At 37.4% G+C, this 15218-nt stretch overlaps 1 protein-coding gene across 4 annotated transcripts in view; it reads right to left on the bottom strand.

Annotated features, from left to right (window-relative positions):
* Positions 1–15218, bottom strand: part of LOC150102203 (tRNA (32-2'-O)-methyltransferase regulator THADA-like) — a 424395-nt gene that overhangs the window by 74996 nt on the left and 334181 nt on the right. For all 4 annotated transcript variants that reach the window (XR_016548929.1, XM_090399010.1, XM_090399012.1 and 1 more), the window contains one exon: positions 4991–5087. Coding sequence is in view for 3 of the 4 variants with exons in the window: in XM_090399010.1 (XP_090255136.1) it covers positions 4991–5087 (97 nt within the window). In the remaining variant the exon portion in view is untranslated. The remainder of the gene's footprint in view (positions 1–4990; positions 5088–15218) is intronic.

Raw genomic sequence — 15218 nt, 5'->3', positions numbered from 1 at the left:
AAATATGACCAAAATATTTAAGTTATTATGAGGGTTTTATAGGACTGATGCAGGGGAAATATTTCAGCACTCAGCTTAAGGAGGTAGAACAAGAGTTCATCCAGGGAAATTGAGTAAGAGTTTGGTTAGCAAGCGTGTGAAGACTAGAATTTTTGTCTGCAATGGTGAATGATGGAATGGGTTGCGAAGTCATTGTGAGTGCTTTGTTTATTAATGAGTTCAAGGAGAGGTAGTAGAGATATTGTATGATAGCTTGGATCTCCAGTGATGAGTCTTCACACTCCAAGGTGGTGCCTGTGCAGTGGCGTAGCTGGGAGGAGGCAGAGGGGGCAGTGCACCCCAGGCAGCACTTTTCACATGAGACACAATTTTATTTTTCGATGATTCTTTTATTTATTTTATGTTAACTTTGTAATTTTTATTACTTAATAATTAGTTTTTAACAACTATATTTACAACTAAAATAAACATAAACATAGTGTTTTAATTTATTTCCCTATATGTTGTTTTGACTTTTTGTAGTATTTTTGGTGTGTACTGAGAGGGGCGGCAAACTCAGGAACCTCCACAGGTGGCAAAAGCCCTAGCTATGCCAATGTGACTATGCAGTACTAATAACAGTAATAATGCCTAGCCTATTTGTATACAAAGTGGTCAACCTTGCATCAAGTTGTCCCCCCATATCCCATAATGCACAGCACATTCCCTTCTCAAATGTATATAACACCATGCTTTATGGTTGCAGAGTTATTACCCAGATCACTTTTGACCTTTATGACGGTTGAAAATTTGTTTGAATCCGCCACCAGAGTTCCAAACATATTTGAGTTCAAATGAACTCTACCAGTGTTCTATGAACCTCATAGGTGATCTGAAATAATTCAGTTGATTTATACAGATTACTCTAGGATACCAGACCTGCTTGGTTCTACTGCAAAACAACATGGTTTTGAATGCTGATATTCCTCAGTGATAGGAAGAAGCTTGCATCCTTCCCCTGTAAGCATACTATGGATAACTTTTTGTGCTCTCATCAGATGGAGCTATACAGACCGAGAGCTAAATGACTGGCAGAAGTCACATGAGAGTTGGTATGAACATAATCCTTTCTATTTTTTTTTTTTCCCTCTCTTTCACTTTCAAGGATGGCTAAAGTTTTATATCACTGAGTGGAGGGTTGTCTAGTTCTCCACAGTGAGTAGCGTTGTGATTGGTCACACAAAGAGTCTACCAAAGTTCAAAATGTCACATTAAGAAAAGCCATTGGGGGAAATGGCTTTTCTTAATGGTTATTCTTAAATACATGGAAATGTATTTAAGAATAGCCATTATTTTTTCATATATAATAAAATAAAACTAAATATACCTATATAAGTGACAAGAATATCATTTTCTCAGATGATAATAACACATTCATTTCAAATGAATGGGTCAGTGGATTTCAAAACTCTAGTAATGGCTGTTGTTATGGACAAGAGTGGATCAACATTTTAATTTTCAAAATAAATGTATTCTGTTGACAGGTACTGATGCATGAATAATGTTGAGACATAAAGTATACATATGATGTTTAACATAAAATGTTAAATGTTTATTTCTTATTAGTTATGAATCATGCATTTATTAACTTATGTTTGTATTTGACTTTAACAAGTCTGCAAAATTTCTACATAATTCAACTAGATATGATGGCAAAAACAGATCATTCAGTCACATTCCACTCACTCAAATATAAGTGAGTGGAATGTGAATTATTACACAATGATAATTTTGCACCGAAGTTCATAATTCATTGTACAAAGCTAATATGCGACAGACACCATGACAGCTAAATCCATATTAAGTGATACTCCATATGAAATTCAATACAGTAATACTATACTTAATACTATAAAAAAAATGTTCATACGGCATCGTCCGTCGTGTGGGTTACCAAGGGACGCGTTCAAAAAATATGTTACAGTCTCCCTTAGACACCACTCCTCAGCACTCTGCTAGAGGAAACTCCATCAATGCGCCTGCTACCAGTTTGGGGATGTGTTTAGGGGCAGCGCAAAGAAATGGTTCTGCAAAAGGATGGAAATGGCAACGACTACGGCACCAGACTATGGCTTTAGGCAACATCTTCTCTCTGAGGGAAGGAGTTGGAACTGGTCGAGGAAGCCAAGCACTACCGGCTAGACTTAGTCGGGCTTTCTTCGACCAAGAGGAGAGGCTCTGGAACTGTCGACCTGGATAAGGGATGGAAGCTCTACTATTCTGGTGTGAGCCCGACAATGTCTGCTCAGGCGGGTGGGGATACTCACAAGCCCCCCCAGCTGTCAGACTGTGTTTTGCTGAGTGGATCCCATTGGGGGGGAGACGGGTATGTGTGTTAAGGCTTCAGATGAAAAACCATGATTTGGCTGTGGTGCAAGCCTATGCACCTAATCTTGAGTCAGAATACTCTGCCTTCCTATAGGAAGTGGATGCTGCTTTTGACAGAGTGGCAGACATGGAATCAGTCCTGCTAATGGGTGACTTCAATGCACATGTTGGAACAGATGACCATACATGGAGGGATGTGGTTGGGAGGAATGGCACCCCTGACCTTAACGCGAATGAGATGAAATTATTGGACCTGCTGTACTAACAGTTTGTGGACATCCAAGAGGTGCAGATCGGGGAAATGACTAGTCTCACAGCAGAAGAGGTCCATTTAGCAATAAAATTGCTAAAATCAGGCAAGGCTTCTGGCGATGATGAAATTCGGCCCGAAATGCTAAAAGCCTTAAATTGAGACGGTGTTCTCTGCTGACTTGAGTGTGTCAGGCTGCTTGGATATCTGGGCAAGCACCAAAGCAATGGCAGGCAGGCATAATAATACCAGGCTTCAAGAAGGGAGACCAGAAGGATTGCAGTAACTATCGTGGCATCTCTCTGCTCAGCCCATCTTTCCAAGCACCTAGCATAGGTGCTTGGAAAGACGGTGCAGGAGCATAGTTGAGTCAAAGTTCCAGGAAGAACAATGTGGCTTTCATCCTAGTAGAAGCACAACTGACCAAATCTTCACTTTAAGGCAAGTCTTTGAGAAATCTTGGGAATATGCCAAGAATGTCTACACATGTTTTGTGGACTTGGAGAAGGCATATGACCAGGTTTCTCGGTAAACAGCACAAAGTCTGAACCTTTCACAGTCTCCGTTGGCCTCTGCCAAGGGTGTGTTCTGTCACCCCTCCTTTTCATAATATTTATGGACTGGATTGATAGGCACAGCCAAGGCAGTGAGTGTGTCAGAATTGGAAGATGTAGCATTGGACACCTGCTTTTCGCAGATGACCTAGTTCTGCTTAGCTCTTCCACAGATGACCTCCAGCAGATCCTGGATAGGTTTGTAGCCGTTTGTGCAGACGCCGGAATGAAGATCAGTGTGGCTAAAACTGAAACATTTATGGTCTCAAGACAACTATCCCAGTGCACTCTACATGTAAGTGGAGTCCCAATGAGGCAGGTGGAGAAGTTTAAATACCTTGGGTCCATATTCACGAATGATGGAAAATGGGACGTAGAGCTAGATACTCGAATTGGCTTAGCAAACTCAATATTGCGGGAGCTTGGCCGTTCGGTAGTATTGAAGCAGGAGTTAAGCCAGAAGACAAAGCTGGCTGTCTTCAATACAGTCTATGTCCCCATCCTCACCTATGGTCATGAGAGTTGGGTAATGACCGAAAGAATGCGGACACGAATCCAAGCGGCTGAAATGAGGTTCCTTCGAGGGGTTGCGGGACTGACAAGACTCAGAAGCTCTGCAATTCGGGAAACCCTCAATACTCAACCGCTACTTCTCCGTGCTGAGAGATTACAGTTACGTTGGTACGGGCACCTGGTCAGAATGCCACGAGAGGCTCCCTCAGCAAGCCCTCTTTGCCAAGCCAGGGGTGGGAGGCCAAGGACTCGCTGGATAGATTATATCCAAAACCTTGGGTGGACATGTTTGGGAATCTCACCAGAACACCTGAGCTTGGTGGCAGAGGATCGTGACCATTGGAAGTTCCTCTTGCAGCTGTTGCCCCCACAACCCAATTAGGAAAGGTGGGCCTTGAAGATGTATATATAACACTATACTTTTATTTATATGCATATTCATTCATTAAATCAGCATTCCAATCTATTATGAGGTAACAAAAATAAAGGCGGAAGAGGAATTTATATATGGATTTATCATTATTATTATGCAACAGCTCCACAGAGACAAATGACTCACTGAGGGATGATACTTTACATCATACAACCCTACCATCTACATACTACACAACCCACCATGTATATTACATCATCTGTTGCCCACTAATACACCACATAGCCTGCCATCCAAGTACTATGCCATCTACAGCCCACTAATAATATTTTTATCTGTAAATTGTGTTCTCATGGCATTTTTTTTATTTATTTTATTTTATTTTATTTTATTTTTTTTCTCCCACTCACAAAATTGTTCGCAAAATTATAGTACATTTATACTGTGGGTGGGCTAAGGATTTTTTTAAATCTTTTTACTTTTTATCTATTTGTTTTTTATATTTTCTCAGATGATAATAACACATTCATTTCAAATGAATGGGACAGTGGATTTCAACATATTAATTGTCAAAATAAATGCATGAAAATGCATGAAATTTCATGTATGAAAATAAATTTATCATTACACAGTCTGGAAAATCTGCTCTAGAGACCAAACATGCATGTTGTATGCTGAAGGAAAAATTCAAGTTTCCAGGAGAGGAAAAACCTGCTATCTCTGTTTGAGATCAGCTAATTCATCTTGAACTGAACAAGTTAACATAAAGATTCTTCTCATCATAACTAGAATTGAACTCAGGTCTCTTTCAATCAAAGGGTAACCTACCACAGAACTAAATTTAATAACCTTTCATGTTTAAATACAACCATTAAATTTTGCAAATAAGATAACAGTTGTTAAATGCACCCAAGTAAAGAAAAAAGTACGCACATTAGATTTGTGAGTAAAACGAAGGGCAAAAGTACTTGTTCTTTTTCTAATTTCTTCATCTTCATCCTGAAGTAACATCAAACTTGCTTCGTACACTCTACAAAAAAACAAAACAAAATAATAATAAAATAAATAAATAAAATGGGATTCATTGATATCTTTGTTTCTATCAGTTTTATTTATTTTATATATACACATATTTATATTCATACACACACACAAATTTTTACTTAAAACCTGTTAGATTCTATACTCAAAACATCTTAAAAATATTAGTAACATGTAGTCATACTATCAATCATTATCAAGCGCTATCAGTCTCATATGTGATTTCAATAATTAATAGATCTTCTTAGTATTATCAGCCTTCCACCAGGATATCTTGGTCTATATAGAAAAGCAAAACCAAAAACTCATGAATTACTCAAATTCATACTTTATACCTTTACAATGTTATGATTTACAATTATAATCAGGGCTCCAGAAATAAAACATAAATCTGCTAACCACCAAAACATTTTACTCGCCAAAGCTAGACTCACAAAAAAGCAATTTTGTTATGCAAAATTTCAAGCATTTAATTACACAAAGTTAAATTCATGCTGTGAACTCTGAAAACAAGCTTAGAACAATACTATATTACAATTGTGAACCTAATTAAGAGGGAAAGGCGTTGGAAGAATAAGATATATATAGTATTTAATTAGAATGTACCAATTTTAATTTATGTTTATAATTATTGATTAATTTTGATAATTATATTGTGAGTAATGTGCAACTATTTTTTTAAATAATAGATTGTCTGTTATGCATGTCATGTGTACTCTATATCAGTGCTTAAACTTTTTCCACTCATGACCCCTTTTTGCCCGAGAAATTTTTACACGCCCCCATTTCACCCGAGAAATTTTTACACAACCCCGGGTACATAGGTATATAAAATAGGTATACAGATCAAATATTTATTGATAATAAATCACGAAGAAATTTATTTTAAAACAATTCTTTGGTATACATATAATTTTACCATTTACATAAAGAATTACAAATAACAGCCTCGAATCTGAATTAATTTTTGGTCGTTGCACATTTAGAATCCTTTTACTGTTGCCAAATTTTTTGCGACCCCCACATTCGGTTACATGACCCCAAATGGGGTCGTGACTCACAGTTTAAGAAGCTCTTCTCTATATACATGCATGTAAAAATAATATCGAACTAAATGAATGCAAAGATTTGATTAAAAAATTTGTCATTATTATTATTAGCACCAGATCTTAATGGAGTCTAAAGACTCATCACAGGAGGCAAACACTGTTACACACAAACTCCATCAAACCATGCTTGAAACTCATTCATTGTATCTACATTCACCACAATATCAGGGAAAGCATTCCACTGATCAATCACTCTTCATGCAAAGAACCTATGCCCCTGTTCATACCCTTCTTTACAACTTCCAGGAATATCCGCTTGTTCTACCCCCTTTCCCCATGCTAGGAAAAATATCTTCCACATTAACCTGGTAATAACCCTTTATCAACTTATTATTTATTGGAAATGATAACTGTAATTTTATTTAAATGTATTCATGGTATGAAAAAGTTGCTTGTTTTCTCACACACATCAAGTAAAGTGCTGTCTACACCACTTAACAACGGCTTGATTTCTAGTTTCATGACTGAAACGAAAGCAGAAAATATGACCAGTAATGTGTAGAGTGAGAATACTGCCGTGAGAGAAATGAGGAAGATTTTGGATCTCGATAGTGCAATTTATGAAGTCTTTCTTATACAGTTAACCCATTTTATGCAGGGGATTGTATTCCAAGAAATCCACGTAAAGCGAATTTCCACGATAAAAGGGGGATACTATGTTTTTCACTTCTTTTGACTGTTTTTATTAATTGATTTTTATCTCTATCTTTTACATACTGAGAGCCTTATTTGTTATTATTAGCATGGTGATGGTATCGATTTTTGATTTAAATCCTTAATAAATGCAATTAACAAGTTTCCAGGTTTGGCACTTAGAATGGGGGATTACTCCTGAGAAGGGAGTAACACTTTCACCTGCTTCTTTAATTTTATCCTTATCTTTAAAGATTGTTCTTATTGTTGACTTTAACAATATATATATATATACAGGGTGTTCGGGATAAATTTGACAGTTTCGTAAGGAAAAAGAAAATCTTCTTTGTATCTATTAAATTTAATGAATTGACAAAAAAACATTACAGGCAGAGTTAATTACAATACTATCAACAAGATTTACTCAAAATAACCACCATTAGCATCGATCACAGCTTCAATTCTGCTTCGGAACCTCGAACAAGCTGATGCTACAGTCTCCCTGGGAAGGGCCGCAAAAACTGTTTTAATTTTATCCATTAACTGGGCTTTTGTATTACTGGAAGTGCGATTGGTGTCTTTTTCAACTGCGCCCCATACAAAATAATCCATGGGGTTAAGGTCTGGGGAGTTTGGAGGCCAAACATTTGGACTGGTGAAGTCTTAGAAAATTTCAGACAACCATTTTTGACTTTTCCCAGAGGTGTGGCAAGGGGCCGAATCCTGCTGCCATACATACGGCCTACCATTGGCTACCCTTGTTATCCAGGGCTTGACTACAGTTAGCAACTCCACGAACAAAGCCCGAATTCCAATGCCAGGGTTCTTCAACACCTGTTCCTGCAGATTTGCGAGGAATTCTGCTGTACGAACGCAATCAGATCGTCTGCTAGGGATCTTTCTTCTTGCTACATCCTCGTAGTCACCATTGCAAGTCTCTAGTTCATGCCTGATTGTTTTTACTGTATTCAGGGAGCATTGGGCAGCAGTCGTAATATCCTTATTTTGATGGCGGGCACGAATCATCATGATACAAGTTATTCTCTTCCATGATTCAGGTGGGTTCCAGCTATCCATCCTTTCTGACATCTTGTATATGAATGAAGAAGGGTCCAAACTTTTAAATGAAGAGAAGTGTGTGTTAATACATGTAACTTACGGAAAAATATAATTAATTATAAATATGTCAAATTTATCCCGAACACCCTGTATATATATATATATATATATATATATATATATATATATATTGTTAAACCCTGATAAGTTTAGAATATTAAGATTCCACTTATCATGGTTTAAAAGAGCTAACACCCTACAAAAAATATAAAAATAAGCTTATTGTCTAGGTATGTGTAGTTATGTACTTTTAGTATTGAATACATTTGTTTAAAAAGAGGAAAGAATTGTAAAATAACTCAAGGAGACATTATTTACTTGGTAAAAGAAAAGAATATGTAAGAAAAATGTGTCAATGTTAAGTGTATAATATTAATACTGATTTAAAGTTGATATTACCTTTAATGTGAAATAACGTGCAAAAAAAAACAACAAAGATTATCAGTGTAAACTTAAGCTCAAAGATCGGGGGGGCAAACAGACAGTTGCCTCAAGCAGTCTCGTATTCGAGGGACGTGAAAAGAAATGGCAGGAAGAATTGGACGTCTTGAGGTCAGACACGTGATGGAGAATTCTGCGTGTCAGGTGAACGACCTAAGTTACGGTGATGGCTGGTAGGGAGAAGTTATAAAAGGGTTGGAAAGCCCCCCCCACCTCTCGTCTTTTCGTTTCACCTCGTGGTTGACCGAAACTCTGGGTGCGAGGTCCATCGCTGGCCGGATGGTTGCGAGAGCAACTCCATTCCTATGCGCTCGGACGATGTTTCTGCAGAAAATCTAGTCACGAACTCCCGAGAAGCAGCAGCAGGCCATGGCGCTTGGAATTTGGAAGAAATTACACATCAGGAATGCTGTAACAATGTGGTCAAGGAAAGGATCACATAAGCATATCGATGATCGGAAAGCTAGGCCATGGAACAGATTGAGGGCGTCGAGGAAGGTGATTAATGTATCAAGAGTAAGGAACGATCGTGTGTGGATAAGTAGAAATTTTGTTCTTTGATTTGTATGTAACCCGAGCATTTAATGTTATGTAAGACTTTAATAGCAAAGGACTCAGAGATAGTCATTAGAAAGGACTGTAGAAAAAAGATTTGTTGTATAGAAGATCATGAGTATATAGGCCTTTAACGAGTCTAAAAATATTGTATATGTTTAAGAATGTTAAGTAAATTTAATCTAAAGAATGAAAGTTGATAGGGATTGCTAGATCTAAGATTATAGTGTGAGACTTATGTTTTATGAGTTATTTAAGGTTGATTGGATTCTGAAGAGCTTATCTGTGGAAGGTATTAGTGTTAACTGATTTGATCTAATCTTTAGCTAGCTTTGAATGGAAGCTTTTCTTTGTATTATTAGCTGTATGAACTTATGTTTAATAAACCTTGCTATTCTTTAACCAAGATTGTCTGTGAATGGAATTCGATGCACCGCTTGTAAAATTGCTACGAATCTGGGCAGGAAAATTATAGAATATCGATTTAAGGTCACGATTGCAAATCTAGTGTTATCTCAGTACATCTTCTTGCCAACTTCTTGATTAACATTTTATTTAATCTAAGGGTTCTAAGTGGCGCAGCATAAAAAAATAAATTTCTTAGGACCTAAAGAGAAGTTGGTTACGAAAGCTCTGCACATTGGTTTTGGCTCGACCCTTTGTGATCCAAAGGTACCACGTGACACACAAAGAAAAGGCTTTAAGGTAACACTGAGAAATATTAAATTAAAGGAAATAGGACACAACAATATATTTATACATATAATATACATGAGACAAGGGTTACCAAGTAATTTTATAAACTTGGTTATTTTATTCCTAATCCCAAGTAAGCAAACAGTTAAGTTTGCGCCTGAATGTAGTTCAAGTCTAAAGGTGGTACAACACCAGGGCAACTCATTGTAAAGGTGAGCTTTACCCATCTTTACAATGAGTTGCCATGGTGTTGTACCACCTTTAGACTTGAACTACATTCAGGTGCAAACTTAACTGTTTGCTTACTTGGGATTAGGAGTAAAATAACCAAGTTTATAAAATTACTTGGTAACCCTAATATACATTACCCAAGGTAAAAAAACTTATTTACATCAATATCTCCTCCAGAGATTCTTATTAAAAATAAAAACACCTTGTTGCAACTTGTATAGGTAAAGTTGATAAGGCTCTGTATTACTAAAAGCTTGGTATTTAGGGTCTAGCTACTCACTGAGGAGACCTCAAAAAAGGTTGAAACCGGTCTGGGTAGTGACCCCACCCATAATGTATTGCCATATACATCTCTTAGTGAGATGTGCTTTACATTATGGAAAATATACTAAGAATAGTGATCAGAGCTTTACCCACCTTTACAATGAGTTGCCCTGGTGTTCCACCACCTTTAGACTTGAACTATGTTCAGGCGCAAACTTAACTGTTTGCTTACTTGGGATTAGGAGTAAAATAACCAAGTTTATAAAATTACTTGGCAACCCTAATATACATTACCCAAGGTAAAAAAACTTATTTACATATATATATAAATATATATATTTAAAAAAGATATTTAATGACTATCAAACCGAGAATAAGTTAAAAAACTTTAATGATGCAACTGGCCCTCATCAGGTATCTTAGTACATAGAAGAAACAATAATAAAAGAATGAAGATATTAAGAAAACTGAGAAGCACAGGTTTTAATTATTAGATAATTAAAAATAAAAAACGCTGTATTAAAATCCCATTTGTTCTATTAACGTGCCATTGTTTATTGTACGCATAGTAGTAGACTCTCGAGAACGCCAGTATTGAACAACAGCAGTATAGCTCTCAGGGATGTCATAGCTCAAATCACTGTTCAAATGTTCAGGATTAAGGACGATCTCCTTGGATTCCACTATCTTTCTTTCAAATTCATCCTTGCAACGGAAAATGTTTTCAGATCCATCCCAGCAGGAAACTGAGTGACCTTGAAAAAATTATCACAAGGATTGTTTGAGAAGAGAACATGGCTGGATAAGGCACTAGCATTTGATCTTTTATAGGAGGTCTCTTTTATGCTCCTCCATGTGAAGTTCAACAGATTTATTAGTTTGGCCGTAATAAATATATATATATATATATATAAATATATACTTGGTTTATGTCATTCAATTCTTTTTTAAAAAAAAATATATATATATATATATATGATCGACACACGTTAGCACACTAATGCCATGTGTGGGCAAGAGGAATAGAAGAAAGGAGGAGTCTGTTCACATTTTGCTTGAACAGCTGAGGGTTGTAATCTTTGGGGAAGGCAGAGTGGGGGGGGGGGGAACTGTTCCAATGGAATTTGATGGAATAAAAGAGGAGGTGAAGTTCGTTCAGTGAGTTCTAAGATGGACTGTAAAAGAGTGTTGAGCAAAGGCACTTCTTCTAATGATTTTGGAGGAGAGTGGAAGAATTATAGTGGCCAATTCAGCAGAGCACTGTCCATGAAAGTATCTGTAGAAGAGGCACAAGGCAAAAACTGAACGTCTGTGTGAGAGGGATTAAAGTGAGAGTTCGTGGAAGAGAGGGATCATTAATAGCCAGACTGTCCCCTTCTGGATAGAATCAAGCAATCTTAGAGAAGATTTTTGCACCACCCTGAATATGGGAGGAACATTCCATGGCTGGGTGGATTTGGGCTTTGTATAGAGTTAGCAGCTGAAGTAGTGTCTTGTGCGAAAAAGTACACCAAGTTTTTGGTGACTGCATAAGCTATAGTTAAAATATGGTTGTGCCAGGAAAGATCAGAGGTGCAAGTTAGTCCAAGAGAAATCTGATCATGTTTGGATATCTTGGTGTTACTGAAGGTAAAGGGAGGGATGTGAGCTCTTTCTTGCGAGAGATCAGACAGAATTGAGTTTTGGTGGCAATGAAGTTTACAAGGTTTTGCTTGCCACAATGGAATAAAGCTAGGAGATCTGAGTTCAGGTCCCTGGTCATGGTAGATCTTGAGGATTCTAATACTTCAGCACTAACAGGTTTTTCGAATGACAAGGAGGAACGGGGTGCACTGTTGTTAGCAAAGATACCATTGGAAGTCTGTGAGAGTAGGTCATTTGTATACGAGAGGAAAAGAGTGGGTGAAAGAACAGAACCTTGGGGTACTCCTGCATTAGTGGGGAAATCTGAGGAGAGTAAGTCATCCACCATGACATGTAATGAGCAGTCAGTGAGAAAGTTGGGGTCCAGTGAGGAAGGCAGACCATAGGATGGCAGTTTGTTAAGTAGGCCTCTGTGCCAAATTGAAATATTTGAGATGTAGGGGGGGTAACCATGTGAGTTTCTCCTTGGCCGAGTCCAGAGGCGAGTGGTGTAAGCAAGAAGTTCAGCTGTAGACTGTGAGTGGTGGAATTCATACTGCTGATCACTGATTAGTTGGTGTGACTCTAGGTGGTTCAAGATTTGGTTGTTGATGACCTTTTCCATAGCTTTAGAGAGATCAGAAGTGAGAGCAATTGGACAGTAGTTCATTGGTTGATTTTTATTACCTTTCTTTAGGATTGGTTAAATGTGGACCTGTTTTCATGTTGTAGGGCATATGCCAGTTGAGTAGGATAGATTGAAGAGGCAATACAGGATAGTTGTTAGTTCTGGGGCACAATTTTTAACACCACAATAGGTGGGATACCATCAAGATCAGATGCCTTGTTTGTGTTAGGATTCTTTAGATTTCTTTTTGTTGGAAGACTATGGAGGGACATGAAGGGAGATGTTTCTGGTGGAGTGGAGGGAACTTTGCCCAGGTCATCAGTGCAGAAACTGAAAGAGAAGAGTGATGCAAGTAAGTTGGCTTGTCTTTTGGTGAGGTGACTACAGTACCATCTGAATGTGAGTGGTGGAAACCTGGGTGGCCAGAAGTTGCACCCAATGGCCTTGGCAAGAGACCAGAAGGAGTGATTGCAATTTGGGTAGGAGGTGAGTTTGCAGCATTTGGCTCTTTCAAAGTCTGATTTTGATTTGGTAATGACTCTTTTGCAACTGTTGCGAGCTACAGTATAGGTAGAGAGGGCAGGTGGAGTTTTGGTCTTGAGCCAATTATGGTAAGCAGAAGTTTTTTTCTTTTACAGCATTGCCACATTATTTTAAGAAAAGAACCAAGACTTGGATGGTGGTTGAGAATTTAGAGTGGGATAGGGGATGTAAGCCTTCATTCCTATGAGGATGATTTTTGTTATTTGGTCTGAGTAGTGTTTGGATCAGAAGAAATGAAGCAGTAGTTGGACCATGGAAAGGAGGAATAGAAGTCACAGAGATCCTCCCAGCTGGCACTACAATGCAGAAGTCATATAGTCAGTATATAGAAATCCAGAGATTTTTATTAATAAGGTCAAGCACATTTTGTCTACTTGTATATATGACTTCTGCATTACTTCTACCTTGGTATCTCTCTCCCGGGTCTGGCTCTCACTGACAAGACACTTCAAAGGTTCACTACCAGTCTTGGTAGTGAACCTTCCCATTATGCATTGCATTATACACGTCCAAAAGGGGTGTGTGTGTGCTTTGCATTATGGGATACATACTAAAGCAAGTGATTTGAAGTCATTAGCCTCTATACGGAAATAGCTCAGACGTGAATATATTTCACGCGCATTGCTTCCTTGGGAAAAAGATTAAAACCAAATATAAAATTTCTTGGTAGCTTTAACATATATATATACATACTAAGGGGATTCTGCCCCCTGACACCCCCCCTCCGAATTCTAGACTGGTAGGACGGTTCTCCTTGAATTCTGATGACTCTAAAGGGTCTCCCTCTCTCAGTACCTTCTCAGCTCTACTCTGTTATACCATGATAACAGACTCACTATCTTAACTTTCTCACTCTTGTCTTTTGCTACTTCCAGTAATTCTTTCATGTCCTCTCTCATGCCATACTCAAATCATTTGTTCCAGCCAAAATGATCAACTCTTTCACTTTACCTATTTGTGCCCTAAAAGCCTCACTAACACATTAATTTTTGCACATAGAAAGCATGATTTTGTCAATTTCTTGCCAAATCGCACCTCTTATGACAGAATTGCCATACAAGACTCACTCCATGATTTTCCCTTCTCTCTTAGTCAAGCATTAATTTCTCTTTTCTCGCACTTCTTTCTTTCTGATATCAACTGACTCACCTGCCAGACGCTTCTGCATTCATTACAGATTCCTCTTCCTGTGTAACCAAGCTATCTACCTCATTGCAGCCAACTCTTCATGATTTGCATCTGTCATACTACTATTCTTTTGTTCAACACTTTTGCTCTCTCTCAAATCATATGACTTTTAACCCCTGTTTCAATCATATCTGCCATTATCATCAGAGACATTTTCATGCATATTCTGTGTTCCAACCATCACTTCAATCATGCAACCTGACCTACACTTTTGACCCTCACTTTCATAGCATTTTCAACACACTTTTCCACCACTATCACTTTCAAACCAAATTCCATTTCTCTTTGGTAATGCGGTAATGCATACAACTCACAGATGCATCATGCACTGAACGAAGTGCCTTTGGCTGAATTTTTTAAACAATGATGCCTCGGCCACCATTGTTTTGCTTCACATCGGTGGCATGTGCTATGCTACGCAATGCAAGATGACTATATTAACTATACTGATAATAAATCTTTTAACTTCACAGTACAAACTTGACAATATATCTGAAACTTTCCAAGTTTTGATATATTTATATTCGGTTATGAAATAAGGATAATTTTTTTTCCCTTTTAATTTTTGCATTTTCTTGTGGTTATATGGTTAGGTGTCATTACAGATTTTTTTCAATCTTTTTTTCATTCTATGATAGCATACTTTGTTTTCAGCATTTAGAATTAAATTTTTTAAACAAATGTTTTGAACAAAAAGAAATGCACTTGTTAAAATTTTTATTGATATTTAATGAATGTGTGTGTGTGTGTGTGTGTGTGTAATTTTTTTCTTCTTTTTTTTTCAAAACATTTATTTATAAAATTTAATTCAATATGCTTTGGCAAAATATTTGCTGCTTCAGGAACCAAATTCGAAATCAAATATTTATTTTTTAGTTATTTGGTTAAATTATAATTCACTGCATCCCTAGCCTAGCTATAATGCCTGCTGTTTCTTTCTCATCCCCACATATATATATATACTCCAAAAGTCTGAATCCAAATTGTAAAGTTCAACCTCTTCATCAGTTTCATATCCATGCTTATTGACATTCATATCATTATCATATTTGCACACATTAGCTGAACTTATATACATTTTCTCAACATT

Source organism: Typopeltis vanoorti, chromosome 10 (genome assembly GCF_054136105.1).
Source record: "Typopeltis vanoorti isolate ZY-2024b chromosome 10, IOZ_Tvanoo_1.0, whole genome shotgun sequence".
In the NCBI taxonomy this organism is placed as follows: domain Eukaryota; kingdom Metazoa; phylum Arthropoda; class Arachnida; order Uropygi; family Thelyphonidae; genus Typopeltis; species Typopeltis vanoorti.
The sequence above is the reverse complement of the archived record's forward strand: the minus strand, read 5'-3'. Positions and strand labels throughout refer to the sequence as shown.